The sequence below is a fragment of the Aethalodelphis obliquidens genome, unplaced genomic scaffold (genome assembly GCF_003676395.1).
Source record: "Aethalodelphis obliquidens isolate GAN/ISIS:26980383/991018 unplaced genomic scaffold, ASM367639v1 scaffold9, whole genome shotgun sequence".
Taxonomy (NCBI): domain Eukaryota; kingdom Metazoa; phylum Chordata; class Mammalia; order Artiodactyla; family Delphinidae; genus Aethalodelphis; species Aethalodelphis obliquidens.
Genome location: NW_020837953.1, coordinates 29,987,075 through 30,009,423, shown reverse-complemented (window position 1 = coordinate 30,009,423; position 22,349 = coordinate 29,987,075). Strand labels below are relative to the sequence as shown.

Genomic DNA, 22,349 nt, shown 5'->3' with positions numbered 1-22,349 from the left:
ATCTGTAAAGTGGGGATAATTCTAGCTTTGATTTCATGAGTTGTTGAGAGGCTTTAATGGGTAGTAATGATAACTGGCTTTTGTTGAGGAGGGTCTTTGATTGGTGGTTGAGCAGTGGGCGGTCCTGGGGAGTACTGGGGGGGTGGGCAATGTGGGGAGGTCTTGGCATTGGGAGGAGACAATGAAAAGAAGGAGAGGGTGGGGGAGGGAGTGTTTGGTTAGAGGGAGGGAGCAGTGGGGGGAGGGCTTGAGGAGACGGAGGGGATGAGGGTGGGCCTGGGTAGGAAGGGACAGTGTGGGGCACCTAGAGGGTAGCCCCAGGAGCCCTTCTGGCCAGCAGCCCAGCTCTAGCCTGGGCTAAGCAGGCCCTTCCCTCACAGCCGGCTGCACCTTCGAGGAGGTGAGTGACCCAGCAGTGCCCTGTGAGTACAGCCAGGCCCAGTATGACGACTTCCAGTGGGAGCAAGTGAGGATCCACCCTGGCACCCGGGCTCCTGCGGACCTGCCTCATGGTGAGCCTACTCTCAGTCACCATTCCCCCTTCATCTCCTTCAGGGGCATGCTACCCACCTGCTGTGTTACCTTGGGTGCACTGCCTAATCTTTCTGGGCCTCCATCTGCTTTGGCATCTGTAATGACACAGATGACACTGTGAATATGGAGCTCTCTGGACCCTGACCAATTGTGTACCTCAGGTAGTTTTACCTGTAAAATGGGTGCAGGTTCAAGTAATCAAAGACCCTTACAAACTGTAAGATAAAGCCCACCTCCCATTACTCCTATGGCAGCTTAGTTCAGGATCCACCTTACTCCTGCCAGGTCTTCCTAAATCCTCCACCTTCAGGGAGGCTCTCTTCTCCCTGTGAGCATCTGAATCCTGGTCTCCCAGGCTTGAAGATGCTGACAGAGCAGTAACCTTGGGGGCTGGATGTGTGTAAAACCTTTCTGCCTCTGCCCCTTTCTTCCTGGATCTTTCCCGACTTCTGCCCTGCCCTGCCCCTGTTTCAGGATGGGGAATATTTGGCGGCGTGAACACTGGACTGAGAGGAGACTAATTATGTAGATTCTAGTCCTGGCCTTCTACCCTGATGATGGCCTTTAGTGCACTGGTTCCAGAGTCATGAAGGCTGGGCTTCAGATCTTTGCTTCATCACTTTACCATCTGTGTGACTTTGGGCAAGTCACCTAACTTCTCTGAGCTTCCATTTCCTTAACTATAAAATGGAGAGCACAATAATCCATTTCGTAGGATTATTAGATAATGCCTATAAAGTACGTAACATGGGGGTGGCATGTAAGGGTTCAATGAATGCTTAGATGCTATTGTTGGAGATATTTGAGGGGGTCCAACTACTAGCACCCCTCTTCACTGGGTACAGAAGCAGCTGGGGATTAAGAAAAGGATAAGACAGGTGGAGACCAAGTTATCACCTTTATTACTGATGAGGGCTGAGTCGGAGGACACAGCATAGTGCGAGGACCAAAAGGGCTTGCTGAGGGAACCCAGAATGGGACAGGCTATGGCCCCTCCCCTTTGCCCTGTCATAGTAGTGGGCCAGGGCCTTTGCTGCTCAGCTCACAGCATGGCCAAGATCGCATCTGCTGTCAAGAGTTCGTGGGAGGGGCAGCAAAGGTTCTCAGTGTGGGAGCAGGACTTGAAGCCAGCAGGAGAGAGGCCCTCCACGACCTGGCACAGGCAGCCTCCGCAGCCTGGGCTCCTGCCCCTCGCCTCGACTCCCGGAGGCCTCCCTGCCTCCCCTCTTCTGTGCATTTGCTCACACTGTGCCCTTCCTGGGGCATTCCTCTCTGCCTTCACAGGGCTCTCAGCTCCTTGCTTGACCACTGTCCTGGCAGGTATCAAAGTCTGACCTGTGTGACAGTGATCTGTCAAGGTGCCCACCGTGGCAGGGATGCTGAGCGGGCCGATTCCATATCCCCAGGGCCCAGCCTTGGCCTGGTACAGGTTAGCATTCGGGTACAGGTTGCTGATTTGAATTCACCTCTTACAGTCCTGACCACCCTGTGTGGGCTCTGCTTCTCTCTCTCCTCCACACAAGCAGAGACATACCCAGTGACAAAAGGGGGAGAGAAATGTTGTATGTAGTGTGGGCCTTGGGCTGGGTCCTGGGGATGCAGTGGTGAGCCAGATGGACAGTTTCTCTGCTGTGTTGGTGCTCACATTCTGGGGAAGAGACTTGGAGGTGGAGAGAGGAGGAAGGAGGGAGATTCACACTCAGAGAGCAGGAGAGAGGAGAAGGGGGGGTGACAGGGATGAAGGGAGTAAATGGAAGAGAAGAGGAGGGATGCAGAGTGAGAAAAGACTAGGGAAGAGGAAGAGGCAAGAACAAAGTGTCAGTTTGAAAGGGGGAGAGAGACACGCCCACAGCTGCTCACAGGGAGAGGAGAGAGGATGGAGGAGTGGGCCGAGAGAGACTGTGCGGGGGCTGGGATGCCCCCCTTCCTGGGTGGGAATGGGGACCTGGAGTTTTGTTTACTACCCCACCAGGACTGATGCAGGAGCCGCCTTCTTCACAGGCTTCTGGCTCCCAGAGATGAATGCCGTTCCCTCCAGTGGAGCCCCTGGAGAGCCCGCCTGGAGCAGGGAGCCTTGTGGTTTGGGATCTGAATGGGCTTGTGTGGGCTGGCAGCGAGGCCTGGGAGGAGGTGGCCCTGGGTGGCTGCAGGCACCCCGTTAGCAGCTGCTGGGACCTTCTCCCCACAGAAGGGAAGCCATAATCCCCCAGCCAGGTCCTGAGGAGTCCAGGCCCCTTTCCCCCACCACCCCTCTCCCCCACTCCCAGCATACAGCTTGGATCTCTGGGGCAGGGGCAGGGCTGCCTTTCTCCAGGTTTGAAATCAAGAGAGTTGTATCCCAGGAGTTTAGATTGAGGGGCTGAGGGCTGGAAGGGAAGTTAGAGCCCTTTCATTCCATCTCTGTTCTGTAAGTTCATTCAGCTTGCAGACCTGTGCTGGGGACGCAGTGGAGCCCTGAGGCATCACAGGCTGGTGGGGAGAGCGATACATACTTTATTAATGATCCAGGGGCCAGGAGAGACACCCATAGAGGGATGGAGAGGGAGGGCTTCAGAAGAGGTGGGCTTTGAGGGCCTGTCATGTGCTGGACTCTTGACTCCTGAGATGAGTGTCCTAGTCCTTGCCTCCCAGGACAGCTCGGAATGTGGGGAAAGCTGTGGATTAGCACAAGCTTGGACTGGGGTCATAAAGGGCGAGGTGAGGAGCCAGAAAGGGGTTTTGGCACAGCCAGATTTGTGTGTTTTTTTGCTGCTCCAAGTCTTTACTTTGGGAAACAGATGCAGGGAAATGAAGGGACTTACCCAGTGAGTCAGAGCTGGGACCAGAACTCAGGCCGCTGACTTCTGATGGGTCCAAATGCCTGGAGTCCTTTGTTTCTGCCTCCTCCTCTGTGCCCACCTGACCCTGGTCCTCCCCTGAGTTCTCAGCTCCTGCCTCTTCCTCCTCTCTTTCCAGGCTCCTACTTGATGGTCAATGCTTCCCAGCATGCTCCAGGCCAGAGGGCCCATGTCATCTTCCAGAGTCTGAGTGAGAATGACACCCACTGTGTGCAGTTCAGCTACTTCCTGTACAGTCGGGATGGGCACAGCCCGGGCACTTTGGGCATCTATGTACGTGTCAATGGGGGTCCCCTGGGCAGTGCCGTCTGGAATATGACTGGATCCCACGGCCGCCAGTGGCACCAGGCTGAGCTGGCTGTCAGCACCTTCTGGCCCAATGAATATCAGGTGGGCTGGGTTCAGTCTGCGGTCAGTCTGTGCTTGGGGGTGTGGGTAGAGGGGTGTCAGCATGAGATCAGAGTAAGCAAGTGGCCTAGGTTGGAATTAGTTTGTGTCAGCATCAGGAGTCAGTCTGTGGTCAGCATTGGGTTCTTCAGTGATGGTTCAGTCTGGTTCAGTGTCAGAGATTGTTATTAGGAGTAGTTTATGGCTGGGGTCGAGGTGAGTTGGAATAGTGCTGACTTGGAAACCCTGTCTGGCTGGGAAGTTTTGTGGCTTGAAGGTAACAGTCCAGGATTGGGATGGAACCTCTGGCCTTGACCTTGTTAGCTCTGGGTGCTGACACCCCTTTCCACAACAAGCTGGCTTGGTATGGAGGGTAACTGTGAGCTGGGCTGCTTGTTGAGGAGGATGGGGCTGGAGCACAGCTGAAAGGGGGCTCTTGTGGGCATCTCCCCAGGCAGGGCTGGAGGGATGTCAGCATGACAGGGACCCTCCCACCTCCCCCAGGTGCTGTTTGAGGCCCTCATCTCCTCAGACCGCAGGGGCTACATGGGCCTAGATGACATCCTGCTTCTCAGCTACCCCTGCGGTGAGTCCCAGCCCACTGGGGTGCAGGGCGAGGGGTACGGGTGGCTGCGGCTCCTGCTGACAGGGGGCACGAGCCCAGCTCACACCAAGGCTCTGTTCCGGCAGCAAAGGCCCCACACTTCTCCCGCCTGGGCGACGTGGAGGTCAATGCGGGCCAGAACGCCTCGTTCCAGTGCATGGCTGCTGGCAGAGCAGCAGAGGCCGAGCGCTTCCTTCTGCAGGTGAGGCGGGTGGGGTGGGAGTGTGGGGGGACCTTGGCCAACTTCTTATGAAAAGTTCTGGCTCCTCTGCGGAATGCTGAGTCCTTCCGTTATTCTCCAGCACCCATACACATGCGTCCTGGCTCTCCCTAGGCTCTGCTCTGCCCTCTTGGGTGCCCCATCCCCCGAGGACAGAGAGCGGCTCCAGGATCCTCCAACCACACCTTCCATCAAAGGCAGAGCGACCACATTCCCTTAATCAGACCCACACCTTCCTGTGGCAGAGCTGGTTCCAGGAACCCCAAATGCCCCTGTGTAGTAGGGATGGCTAAATGGGGCCGGGACATTTACTCCCTTGCCCGGGTCACAGCGAGATCTGGACCTTTCTTCCCCGGCGCCCATGACCCATTGGCCCCTCTCCCCGCTCAGCGACAGAGCGGGGCACTGGTGCCCGCGGCCGGCGTGAGGCACATCAGCCACCGGCGCTTCCTGGCCACCTTCCCGCTGGCCGCCGTGCGCCGCGCGGAGCAGGACCTGTACCGCTGCGTGTCCCAGGCCCAGCGTGGCGTGGGCGTCTCCAACTTCGCAGAGCTAATCGTCAAAGGTGAGCTCGGGGACGCTTGCGGAGGGCGGGCCTCCGAGGGGCGGGGCGAGCGGAGGGTGGGGGCGCAGATTCTACCAGGGGGCGGAGTCTTGTCAGGGGGCGCGGCCCATGGACGGGTAGGGAAGGAAGGGTTTGACCAGGGGCGTGGTCTGACCGCGGGGCGGGGCTTGCGGAGGGGCACAATCTCACCTGCGATCAGGTCGGACTGGAGGTGAGGGGATGTGACTGAGAGGTGGGCCCGCGTGGGGGCTGGGTCAAGGTGTGAGCCCGGCGAGGCGGGATCTGGCTATTGGGCCCTAGGGTTGACCGGAGCGGGCAAGCGATCAGTCCTTGGACGCGAGGACTTGGGGATTCAGAAGGGAGTGAGGGAGAGGGTGTAGGCTGAGGGGTGAGGACGGGGTCAGCTTTTGGAGTGGGGAGCTTCCTAGGCCCTGGGGATTTAGTGGGGGGAGGCAGTCTAGTCTAGGGCTTGGGGGCTGCGTGAGGAGCCTGGAGGGACAGGTGGGTTCTTGGGTTTTTGGGTGTGGTGGGGTGAGGAGCTGAGGGCCAGGGATTCATAGCGGCATCCGCGGGCTCCGTCTCTCTCCCATCTCCTTGCAGAGCCCCCTACCCCCATTGCGCCCCCGCAGCTACTGCGCGCTGGTCCCACCTACCTCATCATCCAGCTCAACACCAACTCCATCATTGGCGACGGGCCGATCGTGCGTAAGGAGATTGAGTACCGCATGGCGCGCGGCCCGTGGGCGGAGGTTCACGCGGTCAGCCTGCAGACCTACAAGCTGTGGCACCTCGACCCCGACACGGAGTACGAGATCAGCGTCCTGCTCACGCGCCCCGGTGACGGCGGTACAGGCCGCCCCGGGCCGCCCCTCGTCAGCCGCACCAAGTGCGCAGGTGGGTGCCTCCTGGCTCCACTCCCTCCTCCAGATACCCGGGTATGGACTCAGTGCAACCGAGGGGCGAAGGGTACATTCCGAGCGGTAGTATGGCCTTGATCTGTGCTTCTAAAACCTTCTAAAACATCGTGACCTTCCCTCAATCCTAGTTATGGTAAAGAAAATAATGATAGCTAACATTTCACTTTGTGATGGACATTTATACATATATTGTGTGTGTATCATTTATTGATTTAAAACTCAGAACAACACCATGATCTAGGTACTCTTGTCATACCCATTGTACAGATGAGGTGTAAAATCTGTAACCTCTGTACAGATTATTATTAACAGAGATGTTAAGTGACTGGCTCAAAGTCACACAGCTAGTAAGCAGCAGAGCAGTAAGGAATTGGAACCCTTGACCGGCTGTCTTCAGAATCTGTGTTCTTAATTCTACATTATATCATCTAGATAAAATAGACAACTAAACACCATAAAATAAAAGTGTTATTAAATTCTAGCTGGATTCTCTTGTCTGGGCAATTGAGCCTGAAATCTGCTTTTGCTTGTTTCAAAGGGTAATGCAGCTGTTACGAGCAATGGCACACCTGCACCAGGGGAGACTTTATTGTTTAATCAGAAGAGAAATTGACAACAGAACAATTTTCTTATTCTGTGATTTCAGCGTTTTTGTTGAATTTTTATTGAGATATAAAAGATTCATATGCGGTTGTAAGAAAAAATATAAGAGAAATTTCCTTATACACTTTACCCTGTTTCCTGCATTTTGCAAAACTGTAGTATAAATCACACTCAAGATACTGACATTGTTAAAATCCACAGATCTTATTCAGACTTCCCCAGTTTCATTTGTCCTGATTTGTGTGTATCTGTGTATATTTAGTTCTATACAGTTTATCACATGTGTTCGTTGCTTTGTGTCAAGATAGTGAACAGTTCAATCAGCTTAAGGATCCTTCGTTGCTCTTTTATATCATTTCTTTCCCTTCCTCCACCCCCAACCCCTGGTTACCACTAATTTGTCCTTCATTTCTAAAATTTTGTCACTTTAGAAATGTTCTATAGATAAAGAAATCATACAGTGTGTAACCTTTGGAATCGGCTTTTTAATTTGGTAGCAGCTTTATGAGATATAATTCACACCTCATACATTTCATTCATTAGAGTGTACAATTCAATGGTTTTTAGTATATTCACAAAGTTGTGCAACCATCACCACGATCAATTTTAGAACGTTTTTCATCTCCCCCAAAGGAAACCTTGTATTCTTTTGCAGTCCACCCCTCCCCTCATTTCCCCCTAATTCCTTCGGCTCAAGGCAGCCACTAATTTACTTTTTGTCTCTATAGATTTGCCTCTTTGTGGACATTTCATATAAATGGAATCATACAATATGTAGTCTTTAGTGATTGACTTCTTTCACTTAGCACAATTTTTCAAGGATTATCCATGTTGTGGCATGCATTAGTATTTTTTTAAAATAAATTTATTTATTTTATTTTTGGCTGCGTTGGGTCTTTGTTGCTGCACACGGGCTTTCTCTAGTTGCGGCAAACGAGGGCTACTCTTCTTGTGGTGCACAGGCTTCTCATTGTGGTGGCTTCTTTTGTTGCGGAGCATGGGCTCTAGGCCACGCGGGCTTCAGTAGTTGTGGCTCGTGGGCTCTAGAGCGCAGGCTCAATAGTTGTGACGCACAGGCTTAGTTGCTCCGCGGCATGTGGGATCTTCCTGGACCAGGGCTCGAACCTGCGTCCCCTGCATTGGCAGGCGTATTCTTAACCACTGTGCCTCCAGGGAAATCCCGGCACCAGGGAAGTCCCAGTACTTTTTATTGTTGAATAATATTTTGTTTTGTAGACATACCATAATTTACTTATCCATTCATCGGTTGGTAGGCATTTGCGTTTTTTATACTTGTTGGTTATTATGAACAGTATTCTTATGAATATTAAAGTACAGGGTTTGGTATGGACATATGTTTTCATTTCTCCTGGGTGTATATATATATATAGTATGGTAACTATGTTTAACCATTTAGGGAACTGCTGGACTGTTTTCCAAAGCAATCACTCCACTTTACATTCTCATCAGCAGTGTATGGGGGTTCCAGTTTCTCTACATTCTCACTAACACTTGTTATTATCTGTCTTCTGATTATAACCATCCTAGTGGGTATGAAGTAGTGTCTCATTGTGGTGTTGCATTTCCCTGATGGTTAATGATATTGAACTTTTTTCATGTGCTTATTGGCCATTTATATGTCTTCTCTGTAGAAATGTCTATTCAGATCCTTTACTCATTTTTAAGTTCAGTTTTTTTATTATTGAGTTGTAAAAGTTCTTTATATGTTCTGGATACTAAACCCTTATCAGATATATTTGCAAGTGTTTTCTTCCATTCTGTGGGTTGTCTTTTAGTTTTCTTGATGGTGTCCTTTGAAGCACAAAGGTTTTTAATTTTGATGAAGTACAATTTATCTGTTTTTTCTTTTGTTTGTGCTTTCAATGTCATATCTAAAAAAACATTGCCTAATCCAAAGTCACGAAGATTTACCCTTATTTTTTTCTAAGAGTTTTATAGTTTTGGCTCTTACATTTAGGTCCTTGATCCATTTTGAGTGAATTTTTGTATATGGTATGAGGTAGGAGTCCAATCTCATTCTTTTGCTTGCAGATGTCCACTTGTTCCAGCACCATTTATTGAAAAGACTGTTCTTTTCCCATTGAATTGTCTTGGCACTGAGATTTGCTTTTTTGCTTATTGTAATTTCCTGGAGATTCATCCAAGTTGTGTAAATCAATAGTTCATTCCTTTTTAATGCTGAGTAGCATTCCATGGTGTGGATATACCAGAGTTTGTTTAACCATTTATCTGTTGAATGACACTTGAACTGGTCCCAGTTTTTGGTTATTACAAGTAGAGCTGCTATGAATATTCATTTGCAAGTTTTTCATGAACATAATTTTTCATATTTTTCTGGGATAGATGCCTGAGGGTACAATTAATGGATCATATGGTAATTGAATATTTGGTTTTATTGGAAACTGTCAGAGAGGCTGTATTTTACATTCTCACCAGCAATATATGAGTGATCCAGTTTTCTACATCCTTGCCAGCATTTGGTGCTGTCATTATTATTATTTTTAAAAAAATTTTAGCCATTCTGAGAGGTGTGTAGTAATACCCTATCCTGGTCTTAATTTGCATTTCTTTAATGCCTTGTGATGTTAAACATCTTTTCATGTGCTGTTTGCCATCTGTATATCCTCTTTGGTGAATTATTCATGTCCTTGCCCATTTAAAAATAAATAAATAATTAATTAATTTTTGGCTGCATTGGATCTTCGTTGCTGCACGTGGGCTTTTCTCTAGTTGTGGCGAGCAGGGGCTACTCTTTGTTGCGGTGCACAGGCTTCTCATTGCAGTGGCTTCTCTTGTTGTGGGGCATGGGCTCTAGGCGTGCGGGCTTCAGTAGTTGTGGCACTCGGGCTCAGTAGTTGTGGCTCGTGGTCTCTAGAGCACAGGCTCAGTAGTTGTGACACACAGGCTTAGTTACTCCGTGGCATGTGGGATCTTCCCGGATCAGGGCTTCAACCCATGTCCCCTGCCTTGGCAAGCGGATTTCTTTTTTTCTCTTTTTTTAATTGATCTTTATTGGAGTATAATTGCTTCACAATACTGTGTTAGTTTCTGTTGTATACCAGAGTGAATCAGCCATATGTATACATATATCCCTATATCCCCTCCCTCTTGAGCCTCCCTCCCATCCTCCCTATCCCACCCCTGTAGGTCATCGTAAAGCACCAAGCTGAGCTCCCTGTGCTACGCAGCTGCTTCCCACTAGCTAACTATTTTACATTCGGTAGTGTATATATGTCGATGCTACTCTCACTTCACCCCAGCTTCCCCCTCCCACCCTGTGTCCTTAAGTCCATTGTCTATGTCTACATCTTTATTCCTGCCCTGCAACTAGGTTCATCAGTACCATTTTTTAATTTTTAGATTCCATATATATGTGTTAGCATATGGTATTTGTTTTCTCTTTCTGACTTAGTTCACTCTGTATGACAGACTCTAGGTCCCTCCACCTCACTACAAATAACTCAATTTCATTTCTTTTTATGGCTAAGTAACATTCCATTGTATATACGGCAGGCAGATTCTTAACCACTGTGCCACCAGGGAAGTCCCTGTCCTTGCCCATTTTCTAATTGGATTATTCACTTTATATTGTTGAGCTTTGAGAGCTCTTTACACATTCTAGATACTAGTCCTTTTTTGGGTATGTAGTTTGTAAATGTTTTCCCCTGGCTTTTAGCTTGTCTTTTTTTTTTTTTTTTTTTTTTTTTTTTTGTGGTTTTTGGGTTTCTCAGTGTTGTGGCCTCTCCCGTTGCGGAGCCTGCAGGCTCTGTGGCCATGGCTCAAGGGCGCAGCCGCTCCGCAGCATGTGGGATCTTCCCAGACCGGGGCACGAACCCGTGTCCCCAGCATCGGCAGGCGGATTCTCAACCACTGCGCCACCAGGGGAGCCCCTTAGCTTGTCTTTTTATCCTCTTCACCTGAGCTTTCACAGAGCAACCATTTTTAATTTTGATGAGGGCCAATTTATCAAAATTTTCTTTTATGAATTGTGCTTTTGATGTCAAATTTAAGAACTCCTTGCCTAGCCCTAGATCCCCCAAATTTTCTCCTTTAAAAAAAAAAAAAAAAGAAAAGTGTTATAGTTTTACATGCAAGTCCGTGATCCATTTTGAGTTAATTTTTGGATAAGCTACATGCTTAGGTCGAGGTTTATTTATTTTTTGCCAGTCAATATTCTTAAGTGTTTTAAAAAGCTGATCCGGGAACCATCTAAAATAGTTTAATGCCATATTTAGAGAGACCCTTGGGTGTTGGGTAAGAGTATTCCAGTGGAAGTTACTTTCTAGCTGAGGGATCTGAGTCAGGTTACTTAACCTCCCCAAGCTTTAGTCCCCTTGTTTTATAACATGGGAATGATAATAATCCTTACCGTACAGGGTAAGTGTGAAGATTCATTCAACACATGTTTATTGAGTGCCTATTATGTGTCACATACTGTTTAGTTGCTAGGGATATAAGACTGCAACCAAGACAGACAAAAGCCACTAGTGAGTGAGTTCCTCGTGCCGGAGCTCTGCATGGAACTCACATTCTGGCGGAGGAGACAGTAAACAAGTGAAATATACGGATGGTCAGATGATGACCAGGGCTGTGAAGGTTAAAGCAGGAAGGGGGATGGGGTGTGGGGGCAGGAGAATTGTCATTTCAAAAAGGCTCAGGGATCGTTTTGCTGAGAAGGTGACATTTGAGCAGAGACCTGAAGGAGGTGAGGGACAGTGCCACGCAGGAAGCTGGAGGAATTGCTGGGGGAAGGGGCATTCCAGGCAGACGTAATAGCAAGGAAGTCTGTATAGTGTGCTTGGCATGTGTGAGGAGCAGCAAGGAGACCAGTAGAACTGTGGTCTAGTGACTGAGGGGGAGCTGGCAGGAGAGAAGGTCAGAGTCATGCTGGGGATGTGGGACTCAGAGCCATTTTACGCTGGGTGGGCTGGGGAGCCATTGCGGGTTTGGAGAGCAGGAATGACATCACTTACTATGTTTAAAAGGATCACTTTGGTCCTTTTGTGGAGAATAGATTCCAGGAGGGCAAGGGGACCAGAGGAGTGACCAGTGAGGAGGCTACTGCAACAATTCAGCTGGGACATGGTGGAGGCTGGGAGCTGGGAGGAAGTAGTGGTGGTGGTGGTGAAAAGTGGTTTATTTTCTGGGTTTGTTTTGAAGGTAGAGCTAACTGCATTTGTTCATGGGTTGGATGTGCAGTGAGAGAAGGAAATAGAAGTCAAGGATGGCTCCAAGGTGTTTTGCTTGAGCAGCAAGAAGGATGGAGTTATCATTTACTGCGAGGGAGCAGACTGCGGGAGGAGCAGGTGTAGTAGACGGGGTGCCATAGATAAGGAGTTCTGTGCTGGAAATGTTGACTTTGAGATGCCTATTAGACGTTCAAGTGGAGATATCTATCAGGTGGATGGATTTACGAGTATGGAGTTCAGGGGGGAGGTTCGGGCTGCAGATATAAATTTGAAAGTCATCGGTATAGATATGGTATAGATGGTATTTACATCCATGACACAGGATGAGATCTCTTATCATGGTGGTTCTCAACTGGGGGATGATTTTGTCTCCCAGGAGACATCTGCAGGGTCTGGAGACATATTGGTTGTAAAAACGGGGGGTGGGGTGCTAATGGTGTTTAAGGGGTAGAGGAAGCCAGAGAAGCTGATAAACATCCTACAGTGTATAAACAGCCTCTTCAACAAAGAATTATCTAGTCCGAAACGTCAATAATGCTGAGGTTGAGAACCCCTGATTTAGTCCTTAGATTTTAGGGAATAAGTGTAGGTGGAAAAGAGAAAAGCAGTGAAGCCTGAACCGTGGGACCCTCCAGTGTTTTGGGTTAAATGCAGGTGATGTCATGCAAATGCATTAAATGCCTGTGAAGTATAGTGCCTAACACACAGTAAGCACTCAGTAAATGACAACTATTGTTGCTATGGTGTTTTTAACTCTTCAAAGCCAGTTCTGGTCAGGTACTTAGAATAAAAGAAATCAGAGCTGGGGATCCACAGAGAATCTCTGTTCTACGCTCCTTAATGTACAGATGAAACCCAGAGAGAGGAAGGCACTTACCTGTGATCATACAGTGGGTTAAGAACCCATGTTTCATGGTGACAGCTGTTGTTCGTTCCCATTTCACAGATGAGAAAACTTGAGATGTAGTCACTTGCCCAAATCTACGCAGTGAGTCTGTAGCAGAGTCAGAACCAAAGTTGGAATGTCCTGCCTTCCAGTCTAGTGTTTGAAACTACCACCACTGTCACGACCACACCATCAGGAACAGCAACAGCAGATGCCATTGTGGGCTGAGTGCCCACTTTGTGCCAACACTGCTAAACACTTTACACAGGCTGGCCGGGACGGGACCTGGAGCAGGGACCAAGCAGACAGGATCCAGACAGCTCACCCTGCCTTCTCTTTGTTGGCATCACCACCCCTCCTTGCTTAGACGCCTTGGCCCATAGTTGTTTTGCTATTGGCCAGCTGTGTTGTCATCTCCCTGGTCCCCATGAAACTCTGCTCCCACAATATTATTTAATGTAAAAACAATAATATAACGTCAGTAGAAGGCATTCAAAAGAAATCACTCTAAATCTCACCATCCTAGCCCAACAGCTGTTTTAGTTTTCCTGCCTTCTTCAAATCTCTGCCCACATGCCTACAGTACACATTTCACACCCTTGTCATTGGGATGTAGAAAGCATTCTGTATTCTGCTTCCTTTTCTTGGTGGTGTTACATGTGTTATGTTGTTTATAATTATGTTTATTGGCTGTAGGAGTCCACTGAGTGTCTCCATATGGCTGGGCTATGTGTCTCTAGATTCCTGTTATTGTGAATAATACCATATTGAAAAATTTAGTGCTTATCGTGCTTTCTTTCCTCCTTGAGTTATTTCTTTGAGATAAGTAGTCAGGGGTGGTTTAAGAAAGGACTTTGACATATTGCTTTAAAAATGGTCGCACTAATTTATACTGTTACTATAAAGGGTGCTGCTGTATATAGGGTGTATCTCACCCTTAGAGTGCACATATTAATTAATCAACTACTATAAGTTAGACCATCTCATGTAACTCTCACACTTGCTTTTCAAAGTAGGTGTTACTGTATCTCCATTTTTTTAGTCAAGGAACTTGATGTTCAAAAGGGGGTTAAATCACTTGCCTGAAGTCACAGAACTAATGAGAGGTGGAGATGATAGGATTTGAACTCTGGAGCACCCGACCCCACTCCAAAGCCCCTTCCTCAAGAAACAGAACGTTGCAGGGTTATCGAATCCTCCTTAACATCATTAAAATCAACACATTTTGGCCTAATTTAACAGATGTTAACTGTTAGCCTTCTTGTTTTAATGTGCATTTTGACCTTTGATCTCTGAGTAACCTACAGCCATATGGAATTTAGAGAGACGGGGCTTTGAGGTCCCCAAGTTCTGTTTTGCCAGTGTGTGCTGGCAGCTGAAGAGAGTGTGTCTGGGTGCCAGATGGTTTTTGGAAACACAGAGAGACTCATGAATTCACACCCCTCAATCAACATATCAGCCTTTAGTCAACAAACTATTTGAGCCCCTGGATCTGCCCAGATTTGTTCAGGGTGGGGAGAGGAAGAAATGTGAGCTTTCTTTTCAAAGACCCCTTCTTCCAGCGAGGCGGATGGGGGCTAACGCAGCTGTTGGAGAATGAGATACCCAAGCACGAGGGTGAAAGTTTCATCCTCCAAGTTAGAGGTTACCATTTTGTGCCCTGCAAAGTGGTTTTAAGAAACCTGAGTAGGTTGCCAGTATTTAAAAATCTGGAGATTTCCCACACACAGATCGGAATTTCTGGCTTCTCTTAAGAAATGGGAGGATCTGGCAACCCTGAGCCTGTAGTCCTGCATGGCGATATCTCCTGGAACTGAGTGGCAGCTGCCCCTTTTGGATGGGACACTTACAGTCTTGTTGGTCATGGTCCCAACCCAGCCTGTGTTACCGGTTTATATTTAACGTTTCATGTCCTTCTCTAAATGCTGCCAGATGGTGAAGGAAGCAGTACACTTTGGCCAAACCTGGAAGGATGGCAAAGAATGTGGAGCAGGTGTTCCCGGGGGTGGGGATGGTGTGAGCAGAGCTGCAGGGAAACGAGATCCACTCTCACTAGTGCAAATAAAGCCATGGTCCTTGGCTTTAGTAGACATAGACATAGACATAGACACTGACATAGACATACACACTTTGGGACAGGACACATCGGGCAGCCAGGACCAGAGCCAGAAAGTCAAGGGATAAAGCAAGGATCTCTGAACAAGACGGCAGAGTGAGCACTCACCAAATCCTCCCACTCCTGTCCAAACACATAAGAACGATGGGTTAAAACAAAACTATATAGAAAACCATTAGGAAAATCTCTGTACGCCAGGAACGGGAGAGAAAACACAAGTGTGGTAAGTGGGCTTGCAGCCAGCAACCCTCAGGTTGCAGTGAGCAGGGAGCCAGCCCTTTAACGTTTTTGTCGGGTGGGGATCGGGTCTGCCTCGTTTGTGGGGAGAAGAGAGCCAGGCTCTCTGTAAGAAGTCAAGAGGTGAGCCTTGCTCTTAGCATGTGCTGAAATCTCTCTTTGGTGGTCTGGTGTATGACTGGAGACTGCCACTTGCCTGTGGTCCAGGGAAGGAAGAAAAGCTCCGGGGCGGAAACAGACTTGCATTGTGCTGTCCTTGGGACCAGTGTCTAAAACTGTGCCACCTGCCCAGGCGTTCCCAGGTAAAGAGCAGCCTGATGTTTCTCTTTGCATCATCTTCGTAAAGAGCATCCTGAGCAAATTAATCGTATAAAGATGATAACAGGGTCATACTTAATGATCTTAAGAGGGCAAGCAGTAGTGCTTTCTTTCCTGTTCATTAAGGTGTGTCCTGAGGTCCTCTAACTGGGGAAACTTTGCAGGTGTCACAGAACCTGCACAGTCAGGGGGCAAGAGAGAAGAGGATCATTAGTAATCTTGGCTTCTTCCATCATTTTATAGATGAGGAAACTGAGGCCCAGAGATTTGCTTAGGATCACACAGCTGGTCAATGCAGATGCAGGATGGGTCTGAGCCCCCTGGGCTCCATCCTGGCTTTGCTTCAGAAGCCTTGATTTCTTTACTTATAAAATGAGGATAACTTTCTGGTTTTATGGAATCATCAAGAGGCTGTAAAGCAGAGTAATATACACCTCTCTTGTGTTGGGGTAGCTGCCTCTCCAGAGGCATTGGTGTGATTTATTTTTATTTTTTGGACAGTGAATTCCTCATGGGGAGGCAGGGTAGTGGTGGTTAAGAGTGTGGATTCTGAAGCCAGCCTGTCCAGGTTTGGATCCCAGCTTCACCACTTACTGTCTGTGCGACTGTGGGCAAGTTACTTATCTCTCCTGTGTGCCTCCATTTCTACATGTGTGTAACAGGGCTAATAATTGCACCTGTCTATTGGATTACAGAGAGGATTGAATGAGATAAAGCATTTTAAAGCCTCTGAACAATGCCTAGCACATACAAAAAAGCCTCTAATAAATGTTAACAGCCATTATCATCATCATCATCATTATCATCATCTAACAGATTGTATTTCCCTTTTTGCTTTGGCAGCCAGGAAACTCACCACCTAATTTGAATCTTATCTTTAGCTCCACATAGAACCTAATGACATGCATTTCTATTTTTCTAACATTCTCTGGCATTATTTAACTATTTGCCTCTCATTTCCCCCATCATCCTGACTTCTCTATACTATTGTATCGTATATATTACTATAAGCTGTTTTAGAACAAGTTTGGAATTAATAAATTAAGGAAAATACAGCAGTTGGTTGATTCAGACTGTCTTGACATCCTCCAGCACGATCTTGAAATAGGAGGTGAACTGTACTATTAAAAAAAATTATAGCTAAAATTTTCGAGGGCCTGTTGTGTATTAGCCATTATTGCACATGCTTTGCATGTATTACCTTAAACCTCACAGCCATCCTATGAGGTAGGGCCTATTATTCCATTTTGCAGTTGAGAAAAGTAAAGCTCAGAGAGGTGAAGCAGCTTAGCCAGTGGTTGCCAGCTGCAAGTGGCAGAGCCAGGATTCAGATGTGGCCCCACCTGACTCCAAACACACTTTTACTCACTGTTTGCTCTTCTAGGGGGTCTCTTGGACTCTTGGGGGCAAAGGAAGGTTGATATCAGTCAGCTGAATGATGTTTTCTCTCTCATCTACTCTTCTTTTCCCATTTCTCCTACCTTTTCTCTCTGCTTCCTGGGTTGCCCAGAGCCCATGAGGGCCCCCAAAGGCCTGGCTTTTGCTGAGATCCAGGCCCGCCAGCTGACCCTGCAGTGGGAACCACTGGGCTACAACGTGACACGTTGCCACACCTACACTGTGTCCCTGTGCTATCACTACACCCTGGGCAGCAGCCACAACCAGACCATCCGGGAATGTGTGAAGATAGAGCGGGGTGTCAGCCACTACACCATCAAGAACCTACTACCTTACCGGAATGTCCACGTGCGGCTCGTCCTCACTAACCCCGAGGGGCGCAAGGAGGGCAAGGAGGTCACGTTCCAGACGGACGAGGATGGTAAGAGGCCCCCTTATTCCCAGTGTCCTCAGTGCCTCCCACAGACGCTGCATGTCTGAGACTGAAATTGCTATAGGAAATTATTTGCTTAGGATTAAACCGACTGTATAACAGTAAAGTAATGATACTGATATCTGTTCCCCTGAAGACTTTGGGTTAAGATGGTATATTTCTTCCTTAATTGTTTGGGAACATTTAGCAGTGAAGTCATTTGGGCCTGGAGTTTTCTTTGTGGCAGGGTTTTTTAATAGTAGTTTTAATTTTCAAAACAGATATTGGAATATTCAGGTTTTCTACTCTTGTATCAGTTTTGGTATACTGCGTTTTTAAGGAGTTTGATCATTTCACCTAAACTGTCAAATTTCTTGCCACAAAGTTGGTTATAATACTATTTTTTTTTTTTTTTGCGGTACGCGGGCCTCTCACTGTTGTGGCCTCTCCCATTGCGGAGCACAGGCTCTGGACGCGCAGGCTCAGCGGCCATGGCTCACGGGCCCAGCCGCTCTGCGGCATGTGGGATCCTCCCGGACCCGGGCATGAACCTGCGTCCCCTGCATCGGCAGGTGGACTCTCAACCACTGCACCACCAGGGAAGCCCTATAATACTATCTTATTATATTTATTGAACATCGGTAGGATCTATAGTGCTATTCCCTTTTTCATTCCTGATATTGGTAATTTGTGTCTTCTCTCTTATTCTCATGTTTCTCATGGTAAGGGTGTATAAATTTTATTAATCTTCCCGAAGAGCCAACTTTTGGCCTAGTTTCTTTTCTTTCTTTTTTTTTTTTTTAAATCTGTTTATTTTATTATGTGTTTTTGACTGCGTTGGGTCTTCATTGCTGTGCGCGGGCTTTCTCTAGTTGGAGCGAGCAGGGGCTACTCTTCGTTGTGGTTCACGGGCCTCTCATTGCGGTGGCCTCTCTTGTTGTGGAGCACAGGCTCTAGGCTCGCCGTCTCTAGGGCGCAGGCTCAGCAGTTGTGGCACACAGGCTCAGTTGCTTCCACGGCATGTGGGATATTCCCGGACCAGGGCTCAAACCCGTGACCTCTGCATTGGCAGGAGGATTCTTAACCACTGCGCCACCAGAGAAGCCCCTAGTTTATTTTCTTTATTGAATATTTTCTATTCTTTATTTCTTTTTTTTAAAAAAATACTTTCTTTGGATTTGATCGGCTTTTCTTTTACCTTTTTTTTTTTTTTTTGCGTTACGCGGGCCTCTCACTGTTGTGGCCTCTCCCGTTGCGGAGCACAGGCTCCGGACGCGCAGGCTCAGCGGCCGTGGCTCACGGGCCTAGCCGCTCCGCAGCATGTGGGATCTTCCCGGACCGGGGCACAAACCCGTGTCCCCTGCATCGGCGGGCGGACTCTCAACCACTGTGCCACCAGGGAAGCCCTCTTTTAGCTTTTTGAGATAGAAACTTATTAGATCATTGATTTTGAGCATTTCTTTATTTCTAATATATACATGTAAAGCTATAAAATTCCCTCTAGCCCCTGCTTTAGCTGCATCCACAGGTTCTGATATATCCTATCTTCAGTATCATTCAGTTTAAAATATTTTCTAATTTCTGTTATGATTTCTTCTTTGACCCAAGAGTTATTTAGAATACATTGCTTGATTTCTAAGCAATTGGGATTTTTCTAATTATCTTTTTGTTATTGATTTTTAGCTTACTTCCACTATGGTCAGAGTATATACTCTAGTTTTGGTCTTTTGAAATTTGATCCTTGCTTTATGGCCTGACATATGGTTAAATTTTGATAAATGTTCCATATCTACTTGAAAAAAATAGGTGTTCTGTCCTTGTTGGGTGCAGTGTTCTACTTATGTCAAGCTAATATTTATTAAGCATTTACTATATGTCAAGCACTATTCTGAATGCTTTTCATGTATTAATGCATATGATCCTCATGACAACCCTATTTGGTTATTTTCTATTACCATTCCCATTTTACAGATGAGGGCACATAGCTAGTAGATGGGTAGCAGAGCTGGGTTTCAAACCTGGCCATCTGTTTGAGAGTTGTTTTTCTTAACAGCTACACTCTAATGCCAGCAAAAGCGTTCTCCAGATTGCTGTAAAATCCCAGGTAACCCCAAGCTCCTTGGTTAATAGTTTTTTGTTTTGTTTTGTTTTTTGCTTCCTCACATATGCAGTTTTCTGTTCTTCACAGCAGCATCCCAGATATAAAATTCAACTCCTTCCTTGATTTCCAGAAAACCCCACTCACTTAAGGCAACGTGTATCCTCTATGCCCTGCACTGATGTGCTGAGGATTTGCTGGGGATGGGAGTGAGGACTAGAGGAGTTTACCCTGAATCACTGCAAATGTAGGAAAAGAAGAACAACTTTTTTCTTCTACTCATGTTAGGTTCATTGGTTGGGGCCTTGTAAATTAGATGGAGAAAAGACAGATTAACAAGAGAAAAACAAATAGGAGTTTATTTTTATTTATTTATCTTATTAGAAAGTTTTAAATTGAGGTATAATTGATTTACAGTATTGTGTTAGTTTCAGGTGTACAGCAAAGTGATTCAGATATAAGATATATATATACATATACATATTTTTTCGGATTATTTTCTATTCTAGGAAATAGTAGTTTATGAACACATGCATCACCCATAACAGGGGAGTACTCAGTGATGAGTAACTCAAAGGGGTGGTGAGAACTGGGACTTATATAGTGTCCTAACAAAAGAACAATGAGTTTTTAGAGAAGTGACAAGACAAAGGAAAAGGGCTTTGAGCTTCTAGGGGCAGCAAATTAGGGGAAGTCAAATATATGGGGAAACTAATGGTAGTCTTTAAAGTTTTTTAGGTAGATTCCTCCAGGCTGATAAGGGTCTAGTTTTCTCAGTGATTAACTTCTGTCCTTTCTGGTAGAGAGGGGAAGGGGTCACCTTTACAAATTTATGTCCTACTTTTAGGCAAATAGGGGGAGGGCAGAGAATTTTTTCTCATGTATGCTCCTACATTGCCTTCTCAATTCAGCTCAAAATCATCCTTATACCAAGTGGCATATTTTGGGTAGCATATACTGATACGCTTCTTAAGTAACCTCAAACTGAATATCAGACTGCTCCATTCTTAAAATCTGTTGACCTTTCCCCTCCCCCCCGCTAGGTACGTTGTTGTGGCTGCTTCATACCCCCTCCCCCAACCCTGGCCAGGCCTCACTTGGTTTACTTAGTTTTCTTTCTTCTTTCTCTGTCCCTCTTCTCCCCTCTCCTTCTGATAACTGCTCATTATTTAGTATTTTTTACTTTTCACTGAAGTATTAGTATCATACTTACGGGAAGTGTGCTTATCTTAAGTGGTCAGCTCAAAGTATTCTCAAAGATGGTACACATCAGGATAACCACACCCAGACCAAGAAAAATCATTACCAGCAGCCCAGAAGCCCCCCTTTATGCATCCTCCCCCTCACAACCTTCCAAAGGTAAGCATTATCCTGACCTGTAATGCCACAGATTAATTTCTGCTTGGGTTTGAACATTACATCAGTGGGATCATACAGTGTGTACTCTTTTTATGACTGGCTTCTTCCTCTCAGCTTTATGCTTGAGCGATTCAGCCATGTTGTGTGTACAGTTCTAGAGAATTCATTCTCAATGCTGAACGGTCCATTATGTGAATATGCCACATTTATTTTTCTTATTTACTATTGTTGGGCATTTGGGTTGTTTTCAACTATTTTAAATTGTGCTGCAAATAAAATTCTTGTAGATTTTTTCTTTTTTGGTAGATATACACATTTCTGATGGGTTTATGCCTAGGAGTAGAATGGCTAGGTTATAGGATATGTGTTCATAATAAGTAGATATATCCAGTTTTCCCAAGTGGTTGTATCCATGTATACTCCCACTAGCAGTGTGTGAACATTTCGGTTGCTCTGCATCCTCACCAACACTTGGAATTGTCTTTTTCCGTTTATTGTTTTGGTGGGTGGATAGTGGTGTTGCCTTGTTAACTGTTCATTTTAACACAAGGCACTTGAGCTGTCCCTGATTGTTATCTGGGTTTCTGCTTTCCCCTATCTTAGGAGTTCAGCTTCCCCACAACATTTTATCAAGGTGTTTTCCCAAACAAAGGCCGTTCTCTTCCTAGAAGAAATTCCTTGAGCCTGCTGTTAAGATGATACCTTAAAACAAAACAAAACAAAAACAAAACCATACCTGAAAGGGCTTCTGCTGAAATGTTGACAGTATTTATCTCTGGGTGATGGAACTGTAGGTGCCATTAATTTTCTTTATGCCTATTTTGATTTTCTACATTGAACATATTGTTTGTGTAATTAGTAATTTTTAGACAAGAAAACAGCTCCACCCATAATCCTGCCACTCTAATGCGGCTGTTTTCATTTTTCTGGCAAATGTCTATATTTTCTGAAAACCACTCAACTGGAACAAAATAGGAGCATTCATTCTTCTCTGCCCAATGCATCCTGCACAGTGGCCAAAGTGCCAGCTGCCCTTTCCGAGTGCTCGGGCGTAGGCGGAACCATACGAGATGCTGATATTTATTTGCCTTGGGGCCTTATGTACATCACATCATTTAATTCTGGTGAGGGAGGTGTTATTATCATCCCCATTTCACAGATGAGGAAGCTGAGGCTTAGAGAGGCTGAGTGGTCCAAGCATTCCAGCTAGGAAATAGCAAAGCTGGAATCTGAACTCAGGGATCTGGTTCCAAAGCTTGCTTTTCCCTGTCCCATGTCGCCTTTCCCTTGCAGTGCCTGGCGGGATTGCGGCTGAGTCCCTGACCTTCACTCCGCTGGAGGACATGATCTTCCTCAAGTGGGAGGAGCCCCAGGAGCCCAATGGCCTCATCACTCAGTATGAGGTGGGTTTGGACCCTATTACAGCTGGGGCCCCTGGTGGAAGGTGGGCCCACAGGTTGGAGAGGGAAGTGTATGGGGCGGAGGAACACAGGTGATGATCGGGATTCCTTCCGCTGTGGCTGCGGTCTGTGCCCCATGTGTTATGGGGACAGAGGCCCTGAAGGCAGAAGGGAGAGGCGAAGGTGCCCAGAGGCCTGGACTAAGGGGCATCCACGGTCCCCCCACCAAGCTTCTCCCCTTTGTCCAA

General features: G+C 46.8%; 1 protein-coding gene across 2 annotated transcripts in view; it reads left to right on the top strand.

The window, feature by feature from the left end:
- Nucleotides 1-22,349, top strand: part of PTPRU (protein tyrosine phosphatase receptor type U) — an 83,940-nt gene that overhangs the window by 17,595 nt on the left and 43,996 nt on the right. For both annotated transcript variants that reach the window (XM_027109392.1, XM_027109391.1), the window contains exons 2-9: nucleotides 381-512; nucleotides 3,490-3,761; nucleotides 4,263-4,344; nucleotides 4,449-4,564; nucleotides 4,973-5,147; nucleotides 5,748-6,041; nucleotides 16,945-17,253; nucleotides 21,995-22,104. In XM_027109392.1, coding sequence (XP_026965193.1) covers nucleotides 381-512; nucleotides 3,490-3,761; nucleotides 4,263-4,344; nucleotides 4,449-4,564; nucleotides 4,973-5,147; nucleotides 5,748-6,041; nucleotides 16,945-17,253; nucleotides 21,995-22,104 — 1,490 coding nt within the window. The remainder of the gene's footprint in view (nucleotides 1-380; nucleotides 513-3,489; nucleotides 3,762-4,262; nucleotides 4,345-4,448; nucleotides 4,565-4,972; nucleotides 5,148-5,747; nucleotides 6,042-16,944; nucleotides 17,254-21,994; nucleotides 22,105-22,349) is intronic.